Source organism: Eretmochelys imbricata, chromosome 18, assembly GCF_965152235.1.
Source record: "Eretmochelys imbricata isolate rEreImb1 chromosome 18, rEreImb1.hap1, whole genome shotgun sequence".
Lineage (NCBI taxonomy): Eukaryota > Metazoa > Chordata > Testudines > Cheloniidae > Eretmochelys > Eretmochelys imbricata.
Window position 1 is genome coordinate 23,606,672 of NC_135589.1, and position 19,017 is coordinate 23,625,688.

Below are 19,017 nucleotides of genomic sequence, written 5' to 3' on the forward strand. Positions count from 1 at the left end.
GTTGTCAAACTTCAGGTAATTTCTAGTGACAGGCAAAAGCGTGATGTAAACTCATGGGAGCTTCACTCTGACCCCAGTAATATTCTGTCTCTAATTAATGGTCTGCAGATGGTCTTGGGCTCAGCATAGCACATAAGTTTGTGTCTCAGGTTTGATTTCCTAATGAAGAATCTTGCATAGCTGTATCTTATGGAATTCCTGTCCTGTGCCAGGAAACTCAGCAGGTAAAGCATACCTGACATTTCACTGGCAAATGATTAGAGAAACACAGCATTTGCCACCTTTGATTACAGGAATATTCCCTGTAAATCTGTGCATTTTAGAAAAGGGCAGTGCGATTCTGACACAGCTGACTCCTGACCTACGTGTCCTAAGGAAACATATTACTCTAGTGCCAGCATGCTGGAATTGCACTGTAGGGATGGTTTTATTATTTATTGTTTGTATTGCAGAATCGCCTGGGAGTCCCAGGCATGGATCAGGGCCTCAGTGAGCTAGACGCTGCAAAACCAGACCAAAAGGATGGTTGCGGTATTACGGCACCAGAGACTACCAGTGAGATTACTCTAGAGCAAGGCAGCCCTGCATCCAGTCGTGCCAAAGTACCATAGACTGCAAAGCTAAGGGGAGGCCACGGCCTGACCACTTTTAAGCAAAGATCCTGTACTAAATCAGTGCAGCTGCTGCCAGAGCATTACTCCAGCTGCATGGTCGCACCACCACAGATATCTGACCCCGTCATCCCCCTGTACAGAAGAAGGGGTGGCTGGGCCAGATATCAATGAGTGGCATTGCGACCTAGTGCACAGGGTCACAACACCACTCAAATTTGGCCCAGCCACCCTTCTGTCTAGATGGAGGGGTGCTGAGCCAAATGGTTTTGCAACCTGGCACGCAGGTTCCTGGATCGTGGAGCACTGGGGAGTACGCTGAGAATCCAACTCATGGCAACATCAGCTCATGCACTGTGTGGGTAAGAGAGAGGGGAGACTCCTTGGCTAGGGGAGACTAGGGGTCACTGAAGGAGGAGGGGACTATGGGAACCAGAATGGGATCCCTGGGGGTGGGATGGGGTCCATGATTTGTCCCCTCTCCCCCCGAAGCCTCTGGATTGGCGCCACGGCCCGCATCATCTCTGTGAGGAAGTGCATGCAACCAAGTCATAGAGCACTGCTCCTCTTTTAGCGCTGGATCCAAAGCCCATTGAAGTCAGTGGAAAGACTCTCCCTGACTTCAATGAGCTTTGAATCAGACCTTTTATTTTATGGTCTGCAACAGCAAGCCATGTCACCTGGTACCTAAAGCCCAACGAGAGTAAAGATTTGCCAGGACAGGGCAGCATGGGAGTTAGGGCTTGTCTACACTGGCAGTTAACAGCGCTGCACCTTCCTCGCTCACGGGTGTGAAAAAACACCCCCCCGAGCACGGCAAGATTCAGTGCCGTAAAGTGCCAGCATAGAGAGTGCACCAGCGCTGGTAGCTACGCCCCTCGTGGAGGTGGCTTTTTAGAGCGCTGGAAGAGCGCTGTGCTGCGACTACACAAGCCACATTGCACTTTAGCATTGCCAGTGTAGACCAGCCCTTAGACTCTGCATTTCTGGAGGATCGGTTCTGACTGGCTTGATCTCCTGTAAGCACCTTGCACGCATTATTCCTGGGACCTTAGTCTGTGGGTTATAGGGCCGGCTCCTGCTCTTTGTTTCCGCTGGCTCATTTTTGCCCAGAAAAGCCTAAGCCTGTAAAAGCCCTTGGGGAAGAAGAGAAGCCAGCCTGGCTGCTTCCTTTTGGGGCCACTGCTACATAAGAGGGGAAGAAATGGGAATCCCCTTACCACAGGATGCTCCAAAGAGATGGCTTCCCTGCCAGTTAGTTGCTTGTACAATAGGAGGGGAAGGGGAGGAGCAAGAGACAGGTAGGGGAAGAAAGGATGGAGCACATGGGAGGGTGATGAGGTGAAGCACAAAATCCAGCCATGTGATTTCCTTTTCAAAAAAACACAAAATGTTTATTGCATTAAAGCCAAGTTAAAAATGGACAAGTCTCCTTCATCCCTCCTTCACCCTGCCAGTGTCAATTCCCACCATGGCAATTGATGTCGGTGCCACACGTTTCTGATGCCATCACATGCGGGTCCGTGGGCCGTTCTTGCCGTTGGAATGCACTTGTGCTGTGGCAGTCTGAAGACCCTGGCCTCATCATTGGAAGTAAAGTAGCAAAGTGTAGGCTGGCCTGACTGTTCCTGCAGCCTCCTGGCTGACATCCATAATCTGTCTCCCTTTAATAATAATAATAAGAGACAGTTATCTAAAGTTCTAGACATCTGAACACGTAGTTAACGTTACAGCAGAATCCCAGCATTATTAAAAGTTAATTCATATAAGCGCTTGCCCAACCAACCACCTATAAAAAAGCTCTTTTCTATCCTTTCATCATTCCAGAAAGCACATTATCAGCCCTCTCAAGAGGGTAGTTTTTTGAGTGTGCCAGAAGGTCACCATATTTGGGCTTTTTCAAACCCAGGGGGAAGCAAGTTCCAGAATCCTGGAGCCCTCACAGAGAACGCAGCTTCCTCTCTTAAGGAGGGGGATCCAGCTCATATGCCTCTGCTGGCAACAGGGCACAGGGAGTGTGGAACATAAAACATAAATCCCTTCCCTGGCAATTTACTGCTTCCCTTCCGATCACAATGTCTGGAAATCCCCTTTGCTTCATGAAATTACCCTGAAGATCAGATTTGATGTGAGTCAGGAAGAAATAGTCACTAATTACTTCTGTCCTTGATGCAATTACATAACTTCCATTGAGGCCCGAACAGACCCTAGCAGCTAATGCAAGAAGGTCCAGAAAACTCTGAATGACCTCTGACCTTGTGCACCACAGATATACTGATGCACAACCAATAAGAGTATTGAGAGGGAGACCAGTCTGTGTAGACATTCAGTTGACCAGAGCGATTCACCTCTTCTCACTGTACTGATTTGACCTAGATACAGGGCACAGGACAGGTTTATCTTAATAATCTTGGTGAAGCAACATGCTTGTGTTGGCTTCCATCTCTTAGTTCATAAGACCGGCCATACTGGGCCGGACCAATGGTCTGTCTAGCCCAGTAGCCTGTTTTTCGACAGTGGCCAGTGCTACTTCAGAGGGAATGAACAGAACAGGGCAACTTTGAGTGATCCATCCCCTGTTATCCAGTTCCAGCTTCTGGCAGTCAAAGGTTTAGGGACACCCAGAGCATGAGGTCATGTCCTGACCATCTTGGCTAATATCCATTGTTAGACCTATCCTCCACGAACTTATCTAATTCTATTTTGAACCCAGTTATACTTTTGGACTTCACAACGTCCCCTAGTAATGAGTTCCACAGATTTACTGTAAGTTGTATGAAGAAGTACTTCTTTGTGTTTGTTTTAAGCCTGCTGCCTATTAATTTCGTTGGCAGACTCCTGGTTCTTTTGTTATGTGAAAGGGTAAATAATATATTCCATGATTTTAGCCCTAGTAGCTGCTTCCTTGTACTGGTTTGAGGTTCAGGAGGAGGAGAGTAACCAGTGGTGCCTGCCAACTCCCACAGAGATGAATCCCAAGTAAAACAAGCACTTTGTAAACAATCTTTGATGTACCCAGATGCTATCCACGTAGTTGGCAGCTGCCACCAGCCTGGGGGAGTGGAGGAAGTTTGTCTACTACTTTACTTTTCAGTAGCATTTAAAGTAATTATTACTGACCCCTTATGAGTTTGCAGGTAACTAGCACATTTTATGGGCTTTGTCCATGTTAATTTCTGAAAACTGGGATCTGGGTCTAGGCCTAGGAAGAAGGGAATGTGCTCCTCTACTGGCTCTTTGTTCCAAGAGAAGTAAAAAGCCCAAGGGAATCTTGTTCCTGTAGCAGTCAGTCACTCATGGTTCTCATCAGGTAAAGCATGCCTTTGTAAAATGGGGGTGATGGCAGGGCTGCCCAAAGCCAGCTGTTGCGGGGAAGGGGGTCAGCTCGATAGGAAACCATAAGATTTTGGAGAGGGGCAGGGAAGGCGAAGCCATATCTCTCTCTTACATATTTCATTTATAACAATTGTATTGTAGATTAGCCATAAAATATCAGCCACCTTCTCTTCCCCCCACTTGAGGAAGCCAAGACACTGAATTGTTAGACACTTGAACATAACAAGCAGAAAGTATCAAGGAGATGCAATAATGGGACAGAAGCAGGTGCCCTTCTACTCTTGTGATCTAGAGGAGAGCAACTCCACTCCACAGCCTCCACCTGAAGAGGAGGTGAACTCCGAGTACAGCATGAGAACTGTCCAGAGTTCTTCCAGGAAATCTCCAGTTCTGACTGTCTTTAATCTTTACTTCCTTTTGCTTTGGAGATGTTCACCAGCTTCCCTGGTCAGAGAGTCTGTCTGAGACAGGAAATTATTCCGGGATCCTGCTTCTGACAGTATGAATTACAAAACAGAGCTCGCCTTCCGTGCATCTCCTACTGGTGCCAGGTCCCATTTGTGATTTTGTGCAGGAGGTCACCAAAAGCTTACATTTGTCTTCCATGGAAATGTCATAACGCTGTCTGTTTTGACCTAGATAATCAGTTCAGGATGTCAATCTTGGAACGACTTGAGCAGATGGAAAGGAGAATGGCCGAGATGACGGGATCCCAGCAGCACAAACAAGGAGTAGGAGGCGGGGGCAACGGGAGCGGGAATGGAGGAACCCAGACGCAAGTATGAGTCCTTCGTCTATGAGTCAGTTTTGCTTTATACGCGTTACTTCTGGAATTCGCTTTTTGGAGGGTGGGGGAGATATCTTTTAAACACCACTTGCCTCTTGAGAACCTTTTAATTACAACCTCCTCTCAAAATCTCCATCTTTTCCAGCCCTATAAATAGTCGTTCTCACTTCTTTTATGGATTGATTGTGAATCCATTAGGAGATGCATATCTATGGTCCATGGAAGTCTGCTCTAGTGACATAGAAACCCAAATTCTGTAGCCTCCCTTTGGAAATGGGCACATAGTGAAGAATAAAGACAACCTAGCATTGGCTGGCCTAACAGATGTAAGAAGAATGAGGCTTCTGTCAGTGTGACGCTCAGGAAGGCTTCTAAATATTTTACATCTGTTAGTGATACCTTATTCCCTTTTTACGTACTAGTTGAATGCTAGTCTGACAGCTTAACTCTCACTGAGCTCTTGCTGGGGAGCACGTAGAACTGCTGCTGAAGGTTGGAAATGGCCCCCAGAGCAGGTAGTTGTTTGGTGTGTGCTTGTAGCAGAGGGTGCAGGCTGCTACGCACAACCCCACTGGCTTCATAAACTATCTGGACTAACTATTTTCTGTGTGATGAATCAGAACGATAAATCACTTTGTTAGTAATATAGTACAGTGTAATATGAAAGAACCAAATTTCTCATACATTTCCATAGTTATTTAATAAATATCATAGAACCACGCCCCGCAGAACAGAAATACGCTGTCTCCAACATCTGTACTGGCCTTGGTCCCAGAAGCAAAGCAACCAGGCAGTCTCCGCCATCCCAGCGACAGCAGCAGGGTAGGCTGTAGTAGCATAGAACAGCAGCAGTAACCCACGAGCAGGTAGAGGCTGCCACCCCCCTAGGGTGGAATGACAGGGAAGCTGAGGTGTTTTAACTGAAATATCTTCTTTGTAGGGTTCATTATTTCTCATAAGACTTTTATTCTGCTTCCCAGTATTTCTGTTCAAACGTACATTTCCCTACAGGTCGTCTGTTGCTCTGAAGCAGCATTTTGGGTTAATTATATCCCTTACTATTAAAACATCCCTTCCCAGGAACTGGCATTGGAAGGTGTTGATGTCACTAATTCTCATCTGAAAAATACCTAAATATGAAATTACATAAATACCTGTTTTAAAAGGTCTGTAACTAAATAGCTACACAATATAACATAATGACTTCCAGAGGAACTCTTCAAATCTCTTGAGTTAACTCTTGCACTTCTAGAAAGGGATTTCTTTTGTCTTTTCAGCATGAACTTCTTTAAGGAAGAGAACTAGCCCATGCTATGCACTTGGGCTGTCACACAGCGACAAAGCCGGGAGGTTAAATTAAAGCTCACCCTGAACACTCCCAGTTGTGTTTAGGAATGGAAGGGGTAGCAGATCAGCGTGTGCTGCTGCAGTACTTAGGCACAGCGGGGCATGTTACAAAACAAGTATTGAATTATCAGAAGATCTGTCCGTTGAGCAAGGGGTTCCCTCTGAGTTCAGGATTTTTAAATTTTAAACTTTACATTTTGTTTAAATTTACTTGACAGTCAAAAGCACCTTTGATTCCCAAGGGTCCAAAGCAATTTACAAACATAACTACTGATCTACAGACCACAAACAGAGATCACTACATCCACCCTGGGAATTCATTCACCATGAGGGGGTCAAATATGGCTGCTGTTTAATGGCACACAGCAACACAATAGTTTAGGGTTGGAAGTGAAGAACACTGTAGGAACCACAGCAGTTAAAGCCACTGGGGAACTTAATACAACCAAATAAGTTACCAGAGGTGGAATTTGACCATTGCTCTGGAGCTAACAGCTTTAGTTATGCAAAAAAATTCCATGGGATCATTACAGTCCACAAGTAGGCAGGAGTTGGCTTTATATCTCATTCTAGAGACTGAACCTCCTACAGCTGCCTAACATCAGTGCTGTTGCACTGGTTCAGTACTTGCTCAGGTGGAAGAGTCACCTGTTGAATCATCCCTATGCTCCTGCAGTATTACCTAGGACTTCTCCCATCTCAATGTTGACATAGTCCAATGAGACAGGAGGGGATTATAGCATGGAGGGGGAGGTTCACTAGCCACATAAAAAGAGCTCCATTAGCACTTGTAACTTGGAGTCTGTTTAAAATGTACCTGATGATGGGGATGAGGAGCAGAGCAGCAGTGGGGGACCCCTTGGGGAGGAGAAGTGCCCCATTGGCGAGATATGCTGCTGGAACAAAAATCCAGTCTGTAAGCATATAGGGTTGGGCAGTTCCATTTCAGAGTCTCTGGTCTGTGAAGGACATCCAGCATTTATAGCTCTGATCGAGTAAGCACTGAGCCCATTATTCAGCTTCTGCCTTTGCAAGCACATTCCAGCCTACAGAACAGATAAACCAGGGAAGGAGCTGGCAGGAAACTCGGTAATAATTGCATATTTAGGGGTCTTTCACCTGATCATCACTGAGAAAATCAAAGACATTAGCTGGTCTAGGAGTTCTGGGTGACCTGAGAGAACAGTGCCTTGGGTAGCAGTGAAGAAGCAACTCATAACAGGAGTCTTTTGAACTCAGCACACAGTACCTGGGCTTTCTATTTGTTCAGACTCCTAGATCTCTGTGGCTCCAGAGACCTCGCAGTCACAGTTCCTGTCAGCACTGCCACAGTTTTGCCGTGGGCGGTAACACACACATGCTACCTCCTGTTAAGAGGCCTTTTTGTGATTTAATTCTTCTTAGGGGTGCGGTACACGTGACTGAAGTCGTCTTTATCCACAGACATGACAGAACACCTGCAATTCTGCTTCCCAGAATCTTTCTGTACAGCTCTTGACCAGCCATGGCTCTTGGCTTTTGGTCATTGCAGCTGTTCCCTGTTTAAGTACTCTTTCCAGGTCTGGTTCTGAGAGGCACTGGCTTTGGTGGGAGTGGAGTGCTCAGCGTCTCCTCCTAGCTCAGGTAGTCCATGAGAAGGGCACCCTCTTGTACCCAGTGTGCCACTTGTAATGGATTGCAATGACCTCCCTGATGTGGAAAGTTACCATATAGACTTGACTGTAAGTACAGGTTAGTGCAAATAAATGAGGTAACGGGTCAGCTTTTGTCTTGTTCCTCGTGCTACATTCATCCCCTTCTGTCACTTCCCTATCACTAATTATTTTTAAAAGCAAATGCACACAATGGTCTAACAAGTCCTGCCCTGTGCAGGATGTGAGTCCAAGCCCCCCTCCCAGATGACAGCTTCTGAGATGTGCATATTCCTTGCAGTGTGTGTCTGGGACCGGGACGTTGGGCAGCTGCTTTGAGAGCCGTGTGGTGGTGGTGTGTGAGAAGATGATGAGTCGTGCCTGTTGGACAAAATCCAAACACCTGATCCATTCGAAGACTTTCCGAGGAATGACCTTGCTACACCTTGCTGCTGCTCAGGGCTATGCAACACTGATCCAGACCCTCATCAAATGGCGGTAAGACCCAATGCTTCAGACTTCTGACTCATCAGTGCAGAGGCTGCAGGAAGCATGTATAATCTCTGGTTGCCTGAGTTTCTGGGTGTCTCTCGCACTTTGCAGAGGATGCTGCTTGTTGCAACCTGCTCCAGGCCCCTGTTGTGCATGGATACCACTCTGTTGTGAGTGGACCCAACCGCTGGATCCCACATGCTTCTAAGCCCCCTGGGTTTGGATAGTTGACTGGTCATTGTTCCTAGCGCTGGGGATCTCAGGTGCACTCCCAGGAGCATCCCCCATGTCTGACACCATTCTTCGGCAGTTGGATCCTTCAGTACAATCAGAACCAGTGCTCCAGCCCTCCTGAGCCACCCAATTTGTTTTATCCATTCTCTGAGATCTACTTTGCTGTGGATGCTCTGAGCCTCTCAATTAATCTCTTTGGGAACAACTTGGCAGGCAAGTAAGGAACACAGTCTTAGGAAAGGGGTTTCTTAATGAGAGAAACTTTTACTCTTGAAAGCACTGGGGAATTATATTATTGGAAAAAACCTTCCTGAATTCCTGCCTTTTCTCTCCTCAAGCCCTTTATTCTGAGGTGCCAATCATGACCTCCCTTCACACAGCACATTCCCCTTTAAATTTGGCCACATGTCCAGGTTGAGAAACTCCAGCCTCTGTTCCTATCCAGACTGCTGTGTAGAGAATTAAATGTTCCTAGGGTTGACCTGCCTGTGAGAGACAATCAGCTGATGTGCCTGTGTTGCTCTGTGTCAGCTTCTTAGACAACATCATTTAACTAGGTGTCAAGCCCCCACTACAATATGGATGTTCTAATCCACAATAGAGATTACAATAAAGTGGGGCCCCTGGAACAAAATGGCATTCACAAAACAAGAGGGAGTTCACCCTTACCACAGACAAATCCCCAGTCTGTCACATAGCTTTCTTCTCTGATTTTAGGGGATAAAATTATCCCCTTGTTGTGGTTTCCCAGGGCCAAGTGCCGCAGCCTTTTACATGGAAGCTAGTAACCTGCTTGGGTTGACATGTATGTGCCGGCCTTGCACTGGCATTGTGCTCACCTGGGAAGTGGAAGATCTAGGTTCTCATTACATTAGTTGTATATGTTTGATGTTTTCGTTGCTGGCCTGTCTCCATCTTCCACTTCATAAATAGAAGCTGATTTAAACTTGACTTGCTGTGGATCCCAATAAGCTCTCTAGATTTTCCCCATCCATTTGTTCTGGAGCCACTATTTCCCATTTCCTTCTTTGTACTGTTAAGTGTTTCACTTAATTTAGCCTATTTTCTTTGTGAGCAGTCTGTAGGGATGTGCATGCGGTATAAAATAGCAGCCTAGTATTTGTCACCAGAGTTTATGGGAGCTAAAGGCCCCAATCTATGAGGCAGATCCTGAACTCTTTGTCTAGATACCTATTGGCCCTCATCACGGTAGTATCTGAATGCTGCAGAATCATTCATGGCGTTGTAAGCAGCACTATTGTGAGATAGGGAAGCGTTATGCCCATTTTTCAGGTGGGGAACAGAGGCACGAGGTAGATCAAGTGACTTGTCTAGGGTCACCCAGGAAATTTGGGGTTGAGCTTAGAATGGAACCCATGTTTTCATCTCAGTCCAGTGCCCTATCCACTAGACCATCCTCCTCCCTAATCCAGACTCTCCTTTCTCACGAGCTGTTGAGAAGAGGCACAAAACCCAGGCCACCAGCTATAGCAAGTGTGCATTGTAGGCATGCAGGTGTGTTCAGCTCTTCTTTTTGTGATCAAGTCTTGGGGTGTAAAGCTGTGGTTTTGTGTAAGGATCTTAACCAAGCTACAGAACATCATTTCTGCTCTCATTTCTTGTGCAGCGCCAAGCATGCAGACAGCATTGATTTGGAACTGGAAGTTGACCCTTTGAACGTGGATCACTTCTCCTGCACTCCACTGGTAAGTAGCAGAGCATTCTTTCTGTGCCAGTGACTCAGTCCACTGAGACAGGAGAATGATCCTCCTCAGCGGGGTGATGAGCTCCTTCTTTGCTGCCGTTCTCAGTCCTCTTGAACTTTTGCAGTCTAATGGAGTAGATGTATCTTGCATACTGCTATGCTGTACAAATAACAACATGACTCTAGCAAGTCTTAGAGTGTTTTGCTCTGAGAGAAACCAAAATAGTTATCCCAATTTTTTGAAGAAGTGTGGGGTGGGTTTTCTTGTTTCCAGATCTCTTCTTTTGCCCAAGCATCTCTGCTTTGGTGCCTTGAGGAAAAAGAACTTATGTCTTTTTTTTACTAGTTGGTCTGTTTACATGTTTTCCTGTCTGTGAAGGTCTCAATCATCCTATTGTGTCAAAGCCGGTGAACTCACAGTTACGTTTCCTGATAACCTAGAAAATCCAAATTACCTAAAATACATTGAACCAAGAATAAAATAAATAACCAAATAATGAACCAAATAAAAACTAATTCCCAAAGCCAGGTGGAATTTTTTAGATGACAATATAACATATATTATAACAAGTCCCAGCTGTCCACGAGCCTGCCTCGCAGTTTGCTTCTGACTGACCCTTTCCTACCATGTTAAAACTCATTGCGTTCCCTTTTGTGAGCAGAGTTCCAAAGCAAGCATGGCATAGCTGATGTCTCCCCATGTGGCCACTTGGTCCTTTGAAAGCCAGATACAAAATTCATGTGAAGTGTAAGGATCCCTACATTTCTCCCTTTCCTAGCTTTAATCCTGCTGCTCATGTGCTCATCTGTCTATAATTCCTGTGTGTATGCAATTGAGCTCTTCTGCCTCTGGAGTATTGCTGAGATTTATGTCCATATGAAAGTTTCACTTGTTGCTCAATAAGAAAATTTCACCTTAATTTATTATGGATGGATAGGCAACTCCTTCTCCCAGGAAGTAGAGAGTAGGACTTGTCTAGTCCTCCATAATGACCTCTTATTCAGTTGTGACACTTATAAAAGCTATCCTCTCATGTTGAAGCTTTTGCCAAGTTCTGCTGATAAGAGCTGTTTGCCAGTGATCTGAGAAGAGAACAAGAGAAGACTCCACTGCCTTAGCCAGAGAGTGAAGCATCTACAGATGTGTCCTGGGTTAGCCAATTGTCCTTTTCTCTTTCAGATGTGGGCATGTGCACTGGGCCACATGGATGCAGCCATTGTGCTGTATAAATGGGACCGCCGAGCCATCTCTATTCCTGATTCTCTTGGGAGACTGCCACTGGCTATTGCTCGGTCTAGGGGTCATGTGAAGTTGGCAGAGTGTCTGGAGCAGCTACAGCGAGATGAACAAGTTCAGCTTGGGCAAAGTCCCAGAATTCACTGCCCTTCGAGTGGGGAGCCCCACACAGAGAGCTGGGTTGCCCAGTGGCAAAGTGAAATAATTACTTCTCAAGAGCCTCAGAAGGGTGTCACTGTTATGTCCAGTTCAAATACAGGTAAAAACAAAAAAAACCTGACTGTAGGTTTCTCTGTGCTAACACACGACATGCAGAGTATGTCTACCACAGCAGCTGGGAGGTGTGATTCCCTGTGCAGGTAAACAGACTCATGCTAACTCAAGCATGGCCGGTATGTTACAAGCAGCAGTGTGGATGTTGTGGAATGGGCCCGGCTTAGGCTAGCCACCCAAGTCCAAACCTGCCCAATCCCCTGGTTCTGAGCTCAAGTGGGTAGCCCAAGCTGCTGTCCATGCCTCAGTGTCCACACTGCTATCTTTAGCATGCAGCTAAAGCAGAGCTAGTGTGAGTCTGTCTGCCCATGCTGAGAATCACAACTCAGCTGCAGTGTAGACATACTCATAGTGGCCTGGAGCAGGCAGTTTACTTGGAGGTGGAGAGGATGTTAAGTGAAGCTGTTCTGTCTCTGCCCTGTTTCTTTGCTCCCAGCTCCCTGTCTCTCTCTAGCATTCCCTGTATTTGCAGGAGCATTGGCAAGTGTAAAAGTGTGTCAAAAGGTACAAAATTCTAGCTATTTGGAAGGGAAGTATGAACTACTCATAGGAGTGGTTCATCTTAGCATCCTCCCAGATGTGACAGTCACTTCTCCTGCATAAATTAGACCATTGTATCCCAGGGCATGGTCTGAACTGTTACTTGCACTCCTGGCAGGAGGGAGGTGTTGTAGATGACAGGAGCACTTTCAGCAGTTATCACATCAATTGTTCAGTCCTGACTAATGGTTTGTTTGCTTCCAGAGTTAAGACGACCGAGGTCTGAGCCCTCCAACTACTACAGCAGTGAGAGTCAGAAAGATTACCCAGCACCCAAAAAACATAAACTGAACCCTGAGTATTTCCAGGCACGGCAAGAGAAGCTGCTTTCCACAGCACTGAGCCTGGAACAGCCAAGTGTCAGGAAGCAGAGTTCCAGCTCCAAGCAATCCATCCCTGAGACAATCAGCCACAGTGAAGGGATAAGAGACTATGGCAGGGAGCTCTCCCAGCACATCCCAGAAGTTGCTGGGTACCGGGGCTCTGGTGGCCAGGCAGGAATCAAGTGGAACCCAAAAGACATTTATATTGGTGTGTCTGCGGTGCAGGTGACGGGAAGCCAAAAGGGGATTGCGTTGGGGAAGGACACCGTAGCCCATCGGCTGCGTCAACGAGAGCAGATGAATGTGCTGATGATGGCTGACAGGGAGATAGTGGATGGGGAGCTGCTTTCCTACAGGGACAATGTGGAGAATGAGGACTGCTTACAGCACATGGATGACTTGCAGGTAAACATATATAACATGGTAGCGAGGCCAGCTGAAGTGAGTCAGCCTCTGAGACTATACCTGACTGACCTCTGTGCTGTGGTGGGAGGTGTTCTTGCAACTATAGAGCCCCCAAAGCATGCTTTGCAAAAGTTCATGGTTCTTGCAAACTCTGCACATTCCCCTCTGATGGTAAGTGGTGTCCTTTCAGTCCTGCTGTGAGAGTGACTGTTGGCATGAATGGTTGTGCATTGTATTGCATTGCACTGTATTAATTGGACAGTCTGCTCCCTTGTAAAGTTCTGCCAGCTATAATGGAATTTTCCATCTTGAAATGAATGGAACCAAAGCAGAGGAATGTGCTAAGGGCCCCTGCTCTGGGTAGCTAGTGCTGTGCTATCTTCTATACAGAAGGGTACCAGAGAGGTGGGGATGGTTCTTGCCTTTTTGCCCTTTTGAAAGGTTTCTTGTCCACCTCAAGCTAGGCTATGTGAAGCTTGAGAGCTGACTGTGCTCTGAACTCAACAGCTCCCATCAGTCACTCCCAGGAAGTGCTGTTTCAATGTAGTGGGCAGCAAGTGCATGGTCCAAAGGATAAGGAAAAGGTAGAGTCTGTTAGCATTGCCACTAATGGAGGTGGCAGGGTTGCCAACTTTCTGATTGCAGAAAACCGAACTCTCCTGCCCTGCTCCTTTCCGAAGCCCTGCCACCGCTCACTCCATCCCCCCTCCTTCCATTGCTTGCCCTCCCCCACCCTCATTCATTTTCACTGGGTTGGGATGAGGGAGGGGTCCAGGGTGGGGCCAGAAATAAGGGGTTTAGATTGTGGTGGGGGCTCCAGGTTGGAGCAGGGGGATAGGGTATGGGAGGGGGTACGGGCTCTGGACTGGGGTCAGAAATGAGGTGTTCAGGGTGGGGGGGGGTGGGGCTCTGAGCTGGGGAAGGGGATTGGGGTTCTGGGGCAGGGTGCAGAGTGCGAGCTCTGGGAGGGAGTTTGGGTGCGGGAAGGGATTCCAACCTGGGGCAGGGGGGTGGGGTGCATGAGGATTTTAGGTGTGTGGGATCTGGGTGGTGCTTACCTCAGGCAGCTCCCAGAAGCAGGAAGCATTTCTCTTCAGCTCCTAGGCAGAGGCGCAGCCAGGTGGTTCTGCACACAGCCCCTGTGCACAGGCACCGCCCCTGCAGCTCTCAATGGCCGCGGTTCCCAGCCAATGGGACCTGCGGAGCTGGCGCTCAGAGCGGGGACAGCACGCAGAGCCCCCGTGGCCACGCCTCCACCTAGAAGCCTTTTCTGGGAGCTGTGCAGAGCCAGGGCAGACAGTGAGCCTGCTTTAGCCCTGCTGTGCTGCTGACCAGACTTTTAATGGCCCGATCAGCGGTGCTGACTGGAGTCACCCAGATCCCTTTTCGACTGAGTGTTCCAGTCGAAAACCGGATGCTTGGCAACCCTAGGAGGTAGAAGAAGCATTCTAGCCCTGTAAGAGTGGAGGAGCAATCCATACTGCTACAGCTAGACACAAGAGATCCCCGTGCTGCAGCTGAGCTCCTGCAGAGATTCCAGGTGTTCGCATCTCTTTCCTAAGTGGATTACTTTGCATTTGTCATTATTGAAAATTGAATGAAATTCAATAAGGGCAAATGTAAAATACTCCATTTAGGAAAGAACAATCAGTTGTACATATACAAAATGGGAAATGACTGCCTAGAAAGGAGTCCTGTGGAAAGGGATCTGGGGGTCATAGTTGATCACAAGCTAAATATGAGTGAACAGTGTAACACTGTTGCAAAACAAGCAAACATAATTCTGGGATGTAAGCAAGACATGAGAAGTAATTCTTCTGCTCTACTCCGTGCTGATTAGGCCTCAACTGGAGTATTGTGTCCTGTTCTGGGCACCACGTTTCAGGAAAGATGTGGACAAACTGAAGAAAGTCCAGAGAAGAGCAATAGAAATGATTAAATCTCCTCACTGTATTTTCCACTGAATGTGTCCGATGAAGTGAGCTGTAGCTCACGAAAACTTATGCTCAAATAAATTTGTTAGTCTCTAAGATGCCACAAGTACTCCTTTTCTTTTTGAGAAATGATTAAAGGTCTAGAAAACATGACCTAAGAGGGAAGATTGAAACAATTGGATTTGTTTAGTCTGGAAAAGAGAAGACTGAGAGGGGACATAACAGTTTTCAAGTACATAAAAGATTGTTATAAGGAGGAGGGAGAAAAATTGTTCTTATTAACCTCAGAGTATAGGACAAGAAGCAATGGGCTCGAATTGCAGCAAGGGAGGTTTAGGTTGGACATTAGGAAAAAACTTCCCAACTGTCAGGGTGGTTAAGCACTGGAATAAATTGCCTAGGGAGATTGTGGAATCTCCATCATTGGAGATTTTTAAGAGCAGATTAGACAAACTCCTTTCAGGGATGGTCTAGATAATACTTAGTCCTGCCATGAGTGCAGGGGACCTCTCAAAATCCCTCCCAGTCCTATGATTCTGATCTACAGACACAGGCAATTCTGATGCTGTTCTGCTCAAGCAGCTTGCATTTTGAACCCAGGTACTAGAGACTAATGTCCTTGTTCATGCAACAGGGGTGTAACAGCCTGGCTGCTGAACACCTTTGAGTTCACATGTGCACGATACCAACCCTGCACCACTAATGAAGAAGCATTGCGGCAATGAGCAGCTACAATGACTATGCGAAGCTGAAGGTGGTGCCCATTGGCTGAAGAAGAAATCACTGCAGTACATGAGGCATGTGAAGGAAAGGGCATTCTAGATTTGAGGAGGAAAGGGACTATATGGATAGTGTTTTGGGAAGAGAAATATACCAAGATATGGTGTAGGGGAGAAAATAATATCCAGCAAAAAAAGAAGATGGGGAGAGGAGAGAGATGAGTAGCTTAATTTTTAGGGGAGGAAGATTACATAAGCTTTCTGATCTAACGAGGGGTGGTAAGTGAAGTGGCAGCCAAGAGAGCGGAGCCTCAGAAATATACCCACCCACTACATCTGGAGAGTCTTCCACACAGCCAAAGTCATGAAGGGAAACAAACCCTTGCAAAGCGGGGATGGATCTGCTTAGTGTTTGCAAAAGATGCATTCATATTTCTGGAACTGCCTTGGGTTCTGAATTATTTGAGCCTCCCAGATCTTTATGCACAGTGTGGGGCCTGGATCAGAAGGCTTCTTCGCAAAGTCATATTTATGTCATGTAAAGTTCTCTCCTTAATGTGATTTTTCTGTTATCCTCTTTTACACCAGGCATAGGCTTTTGGATCTTGAATTCAGCATTTAAAGTTTGTAACAGAGCAACCCTGGCAGCATATGGAGTTCTCAGATCAGTTTGACCCCAGGCAATCTGATTTCAGCACTACACTGGCAGCGTGAGTGGGTGATCTACGAGCAATGAATGCAGGCCTAGTTTACGTTTTGATTCCTGTAGCTTGACTCCGGCGATTATGATGTGAGTCTCGTATATCACCTGTCCTGCATTAGTGGTAGCTGTGAGGTCTCTGTACTTTTAGAAATCAGGAGAGTGGTAAGAGGTGTTAGCATACTAACGGCTCTGTAGCTTATGCCCCTTTACTAACTCTTCTCAGGATCTCATACAGTTGATGAAAAGGAGGGCAAAGGAATTAAAAACCCTGAGGTACTTTCCTAAGAGAGTCTTTGGAGCAGATGAGCATTTCCTAATAATATCTTTGGGGCCTCTGAGGAAGAAAGGGACAGTAACTGGAGAGAATCCAGCTACCACTGCTAGAGCCAGGGCCATGCAGCTGAGATCTAACATGATCCCTATATTGCAAACTATATTAACAACTAGCAGGCGCACTTCCCCAGCAGGAGAACTCATCTGCTCATTGCTGTTTGTTCCAACACAACCTCAGACACCTCTAGGTTGAACCTTAGGCAGGTAGCCTTCTCCAACTCCAGTGTCAGCAGATGCTGGCCATGGCTCCTGACTGCATCAGCCATAACAGGTGAGTTGAACTCATGTGGCCTGATTTCAGATGTGCCTCACACAGTGGGAGAGGTCAGGAACTTTGCAAATCATAACATGTCTGGTGCAGTTTGTGTCATAGAATGAGCTGCACCTCATAGAATTACTTAAGTCGTAGAATCATAGAATATCAGGGTTGGAAGGGACCTCAGGACGTCATCTAGTCCAACCCCCTGCTCAAAGCAGGACCAATCCCCAACTAAATCATCCCAACCAGGGCTTTGTCAAGCCTGACCTTAAAAACCTCAAAGGAAGGAGATTCCACCACCTCCCTAGGTAACCCATTCCAGTGCTTCACCTTCCTCCTAGTGAAAAAGTTTTTCCTAATATCCAACCTAAACCTCCCCCACTGCAACTTGAGACCATTACTCCTTGTTCTGTCACCTGCTACCACTGAAAACAGTCTAGATCCATCCTCTTTGGAACCCCCTTTCAGGTAGTTGAAAGCAGCTATCAAATCCCCCCTTGTTCTTTTTTGCAGACTAAACAAGCCCAGGCAATCCCAGTCATTTAATAGTAAAATACACTCAAGCCCAAGGGAATTTATATGTAAAGCTAATGTCATGAGGCAGAAGAGCCAACATCACGCTGTGGGATCCTGGATTTTTAGTTCAGTTGGTCTCAATGGTAACATTTAGTCTGATCCTATGTTAATCCGTCTCCCTTGCAGCTCCACAACCCAGGTGAGAAAGGAGGCATTGAGACAGAGTATTTTTAAGAGACTTAACTGCGTTTAATTGTTGTTTTAAACATTAATAATTGTGTCTGAACTGCCATCTAGCTCTGATAAATAGTACCTGGCAATGGAGGGCATTGGGCTATTTTTCACAAAACATTTATTGTGTGGAATTGTTGCTGTTCCCCCAAAACAGTATCTCTTCCTGTCACTGGCCAACTTAGGTTGAATACTAGCAATTAACGATAGTTGTAAGGGAGGATTTCTGTAAACATTCTTGATTATATGTATTTGCGTAATTCAACAAAGATGATATCACAAAATGTATGCTAGCCATTGCACAAATGTAATGGTCCGGAGCATTAGCATAGATTGTGTATATCAGCTCATGACCTTTGCTGCACACTTGTTATATGTGATAGACATTCTGAATCCCTGTAATATTCTATAGGAGCTGCTTAGAGTAACCATCACCCTTTCAGTGGATCTAAATGAAGGAATAATAGAAAAATCTCCTGACAGAAATAATTCATGCTGTCATGGGATAGGTCTCCAGGCATAGTGGTTTTGAGAAGCTCTTGAAGTCTCTGTGGATCATGCTCCCACCTTCTTTTCTCTTACACAGTTGCTGGTGGGCTTGGATTTCTTGCATTGTTGTCATGAATGTCAGAATCTGACATTTTCTGTCTTTGCTGTTATCCTGTTACCATTTAATTTTGAAGTCTGTAGTGTGTGTGGCACAAATCCAGTGTGCAAGGGGCAGTGGATTTTCTAGTGGTCTGACAGGTGTGGTGGCAAAAGCATAACAGAAATAAGACTGCTGCACAAAAGTTTTTGTTTAAACTTCCAAGTTTACACATGAAAGGTCTGGAAAATTTGCCAGTTCGTGGGACAATAACATCCTAGAATTTCAGGCCAGGTCTATGCTACAGACCCATGTCAGCATAACAACGTCGCTCGGGGGAGTGAAAAATCAACACACCATAGCGACATAATTATACCAACCTAACCCCCGTGTAGACAGCGCCATGTCGACAGGAGAGCTTCTCCCACTGACAGAGCTGTTGCCTCTTGGGGAGTTAGAGTAACTGTGCTAACGGGAGAAGCTCTCCTGTCAGTGTAGGAGCATCTTCACTTCAGCGCTACAACTGTGCCGCTATAGCACTGTACAGGCCCTAGTCATAGGAACCGAGGTGTCATGCTTGTGTCCCTGAATGTTGCCAACACCAAATATTTAATATTGGGAGCGATGTCCCATACCTGTATCATGGACTGTTTTCTTCACTACAGGAGAGGATCACTGATGCTTGGAAGCACTCCAATACAACAGTGTTAGAAACTATACAGAAACCAGAGGGAAAGGAGTCAAGTCTAGCAAAAGGAAGAGTGAAATACCAAACATGAATATTTATTTCTAAATAAAAAAAAAAAACTTCAGGG

The 19,017-nt window shown here is 46.2% G+C and overlaps 1 protein-coding gene across 1 annotated transcript in view; it reads left to right on the forward strand.

Moving 5' to 3' along the window:
* Nucleotides 1-19,017, forward strand: part of CAMTA1 (calmodulin binding transcription activator 1) — a 929,632-nt gene that overhangs the window by 876,540 nt on the left and 34,075 nt on the right. The window contains exons 11-15 of the mRNA XM_077837398.1: nt 4,587-4,726; nt 8,014-8,210; nt 10,066-10,144; nt 11,324-11,639; nt 12,713-12,921. Of these exons, the coding sequence (XP_077693524.1) occupies nt 4,587-4,726; nt 8,014-8,210; nt 10,066-10,144; nt 11,324-11,639; nt 12,713-12,921 (941 nt within the window). The remainder of the gene's footprint in view (nt 1-4,586; nt 4,727-8,013; nt 8,211-10,065; nt 10,145-11,323; nt 11,640-12,712; nt 12,922-19,017) is intronic.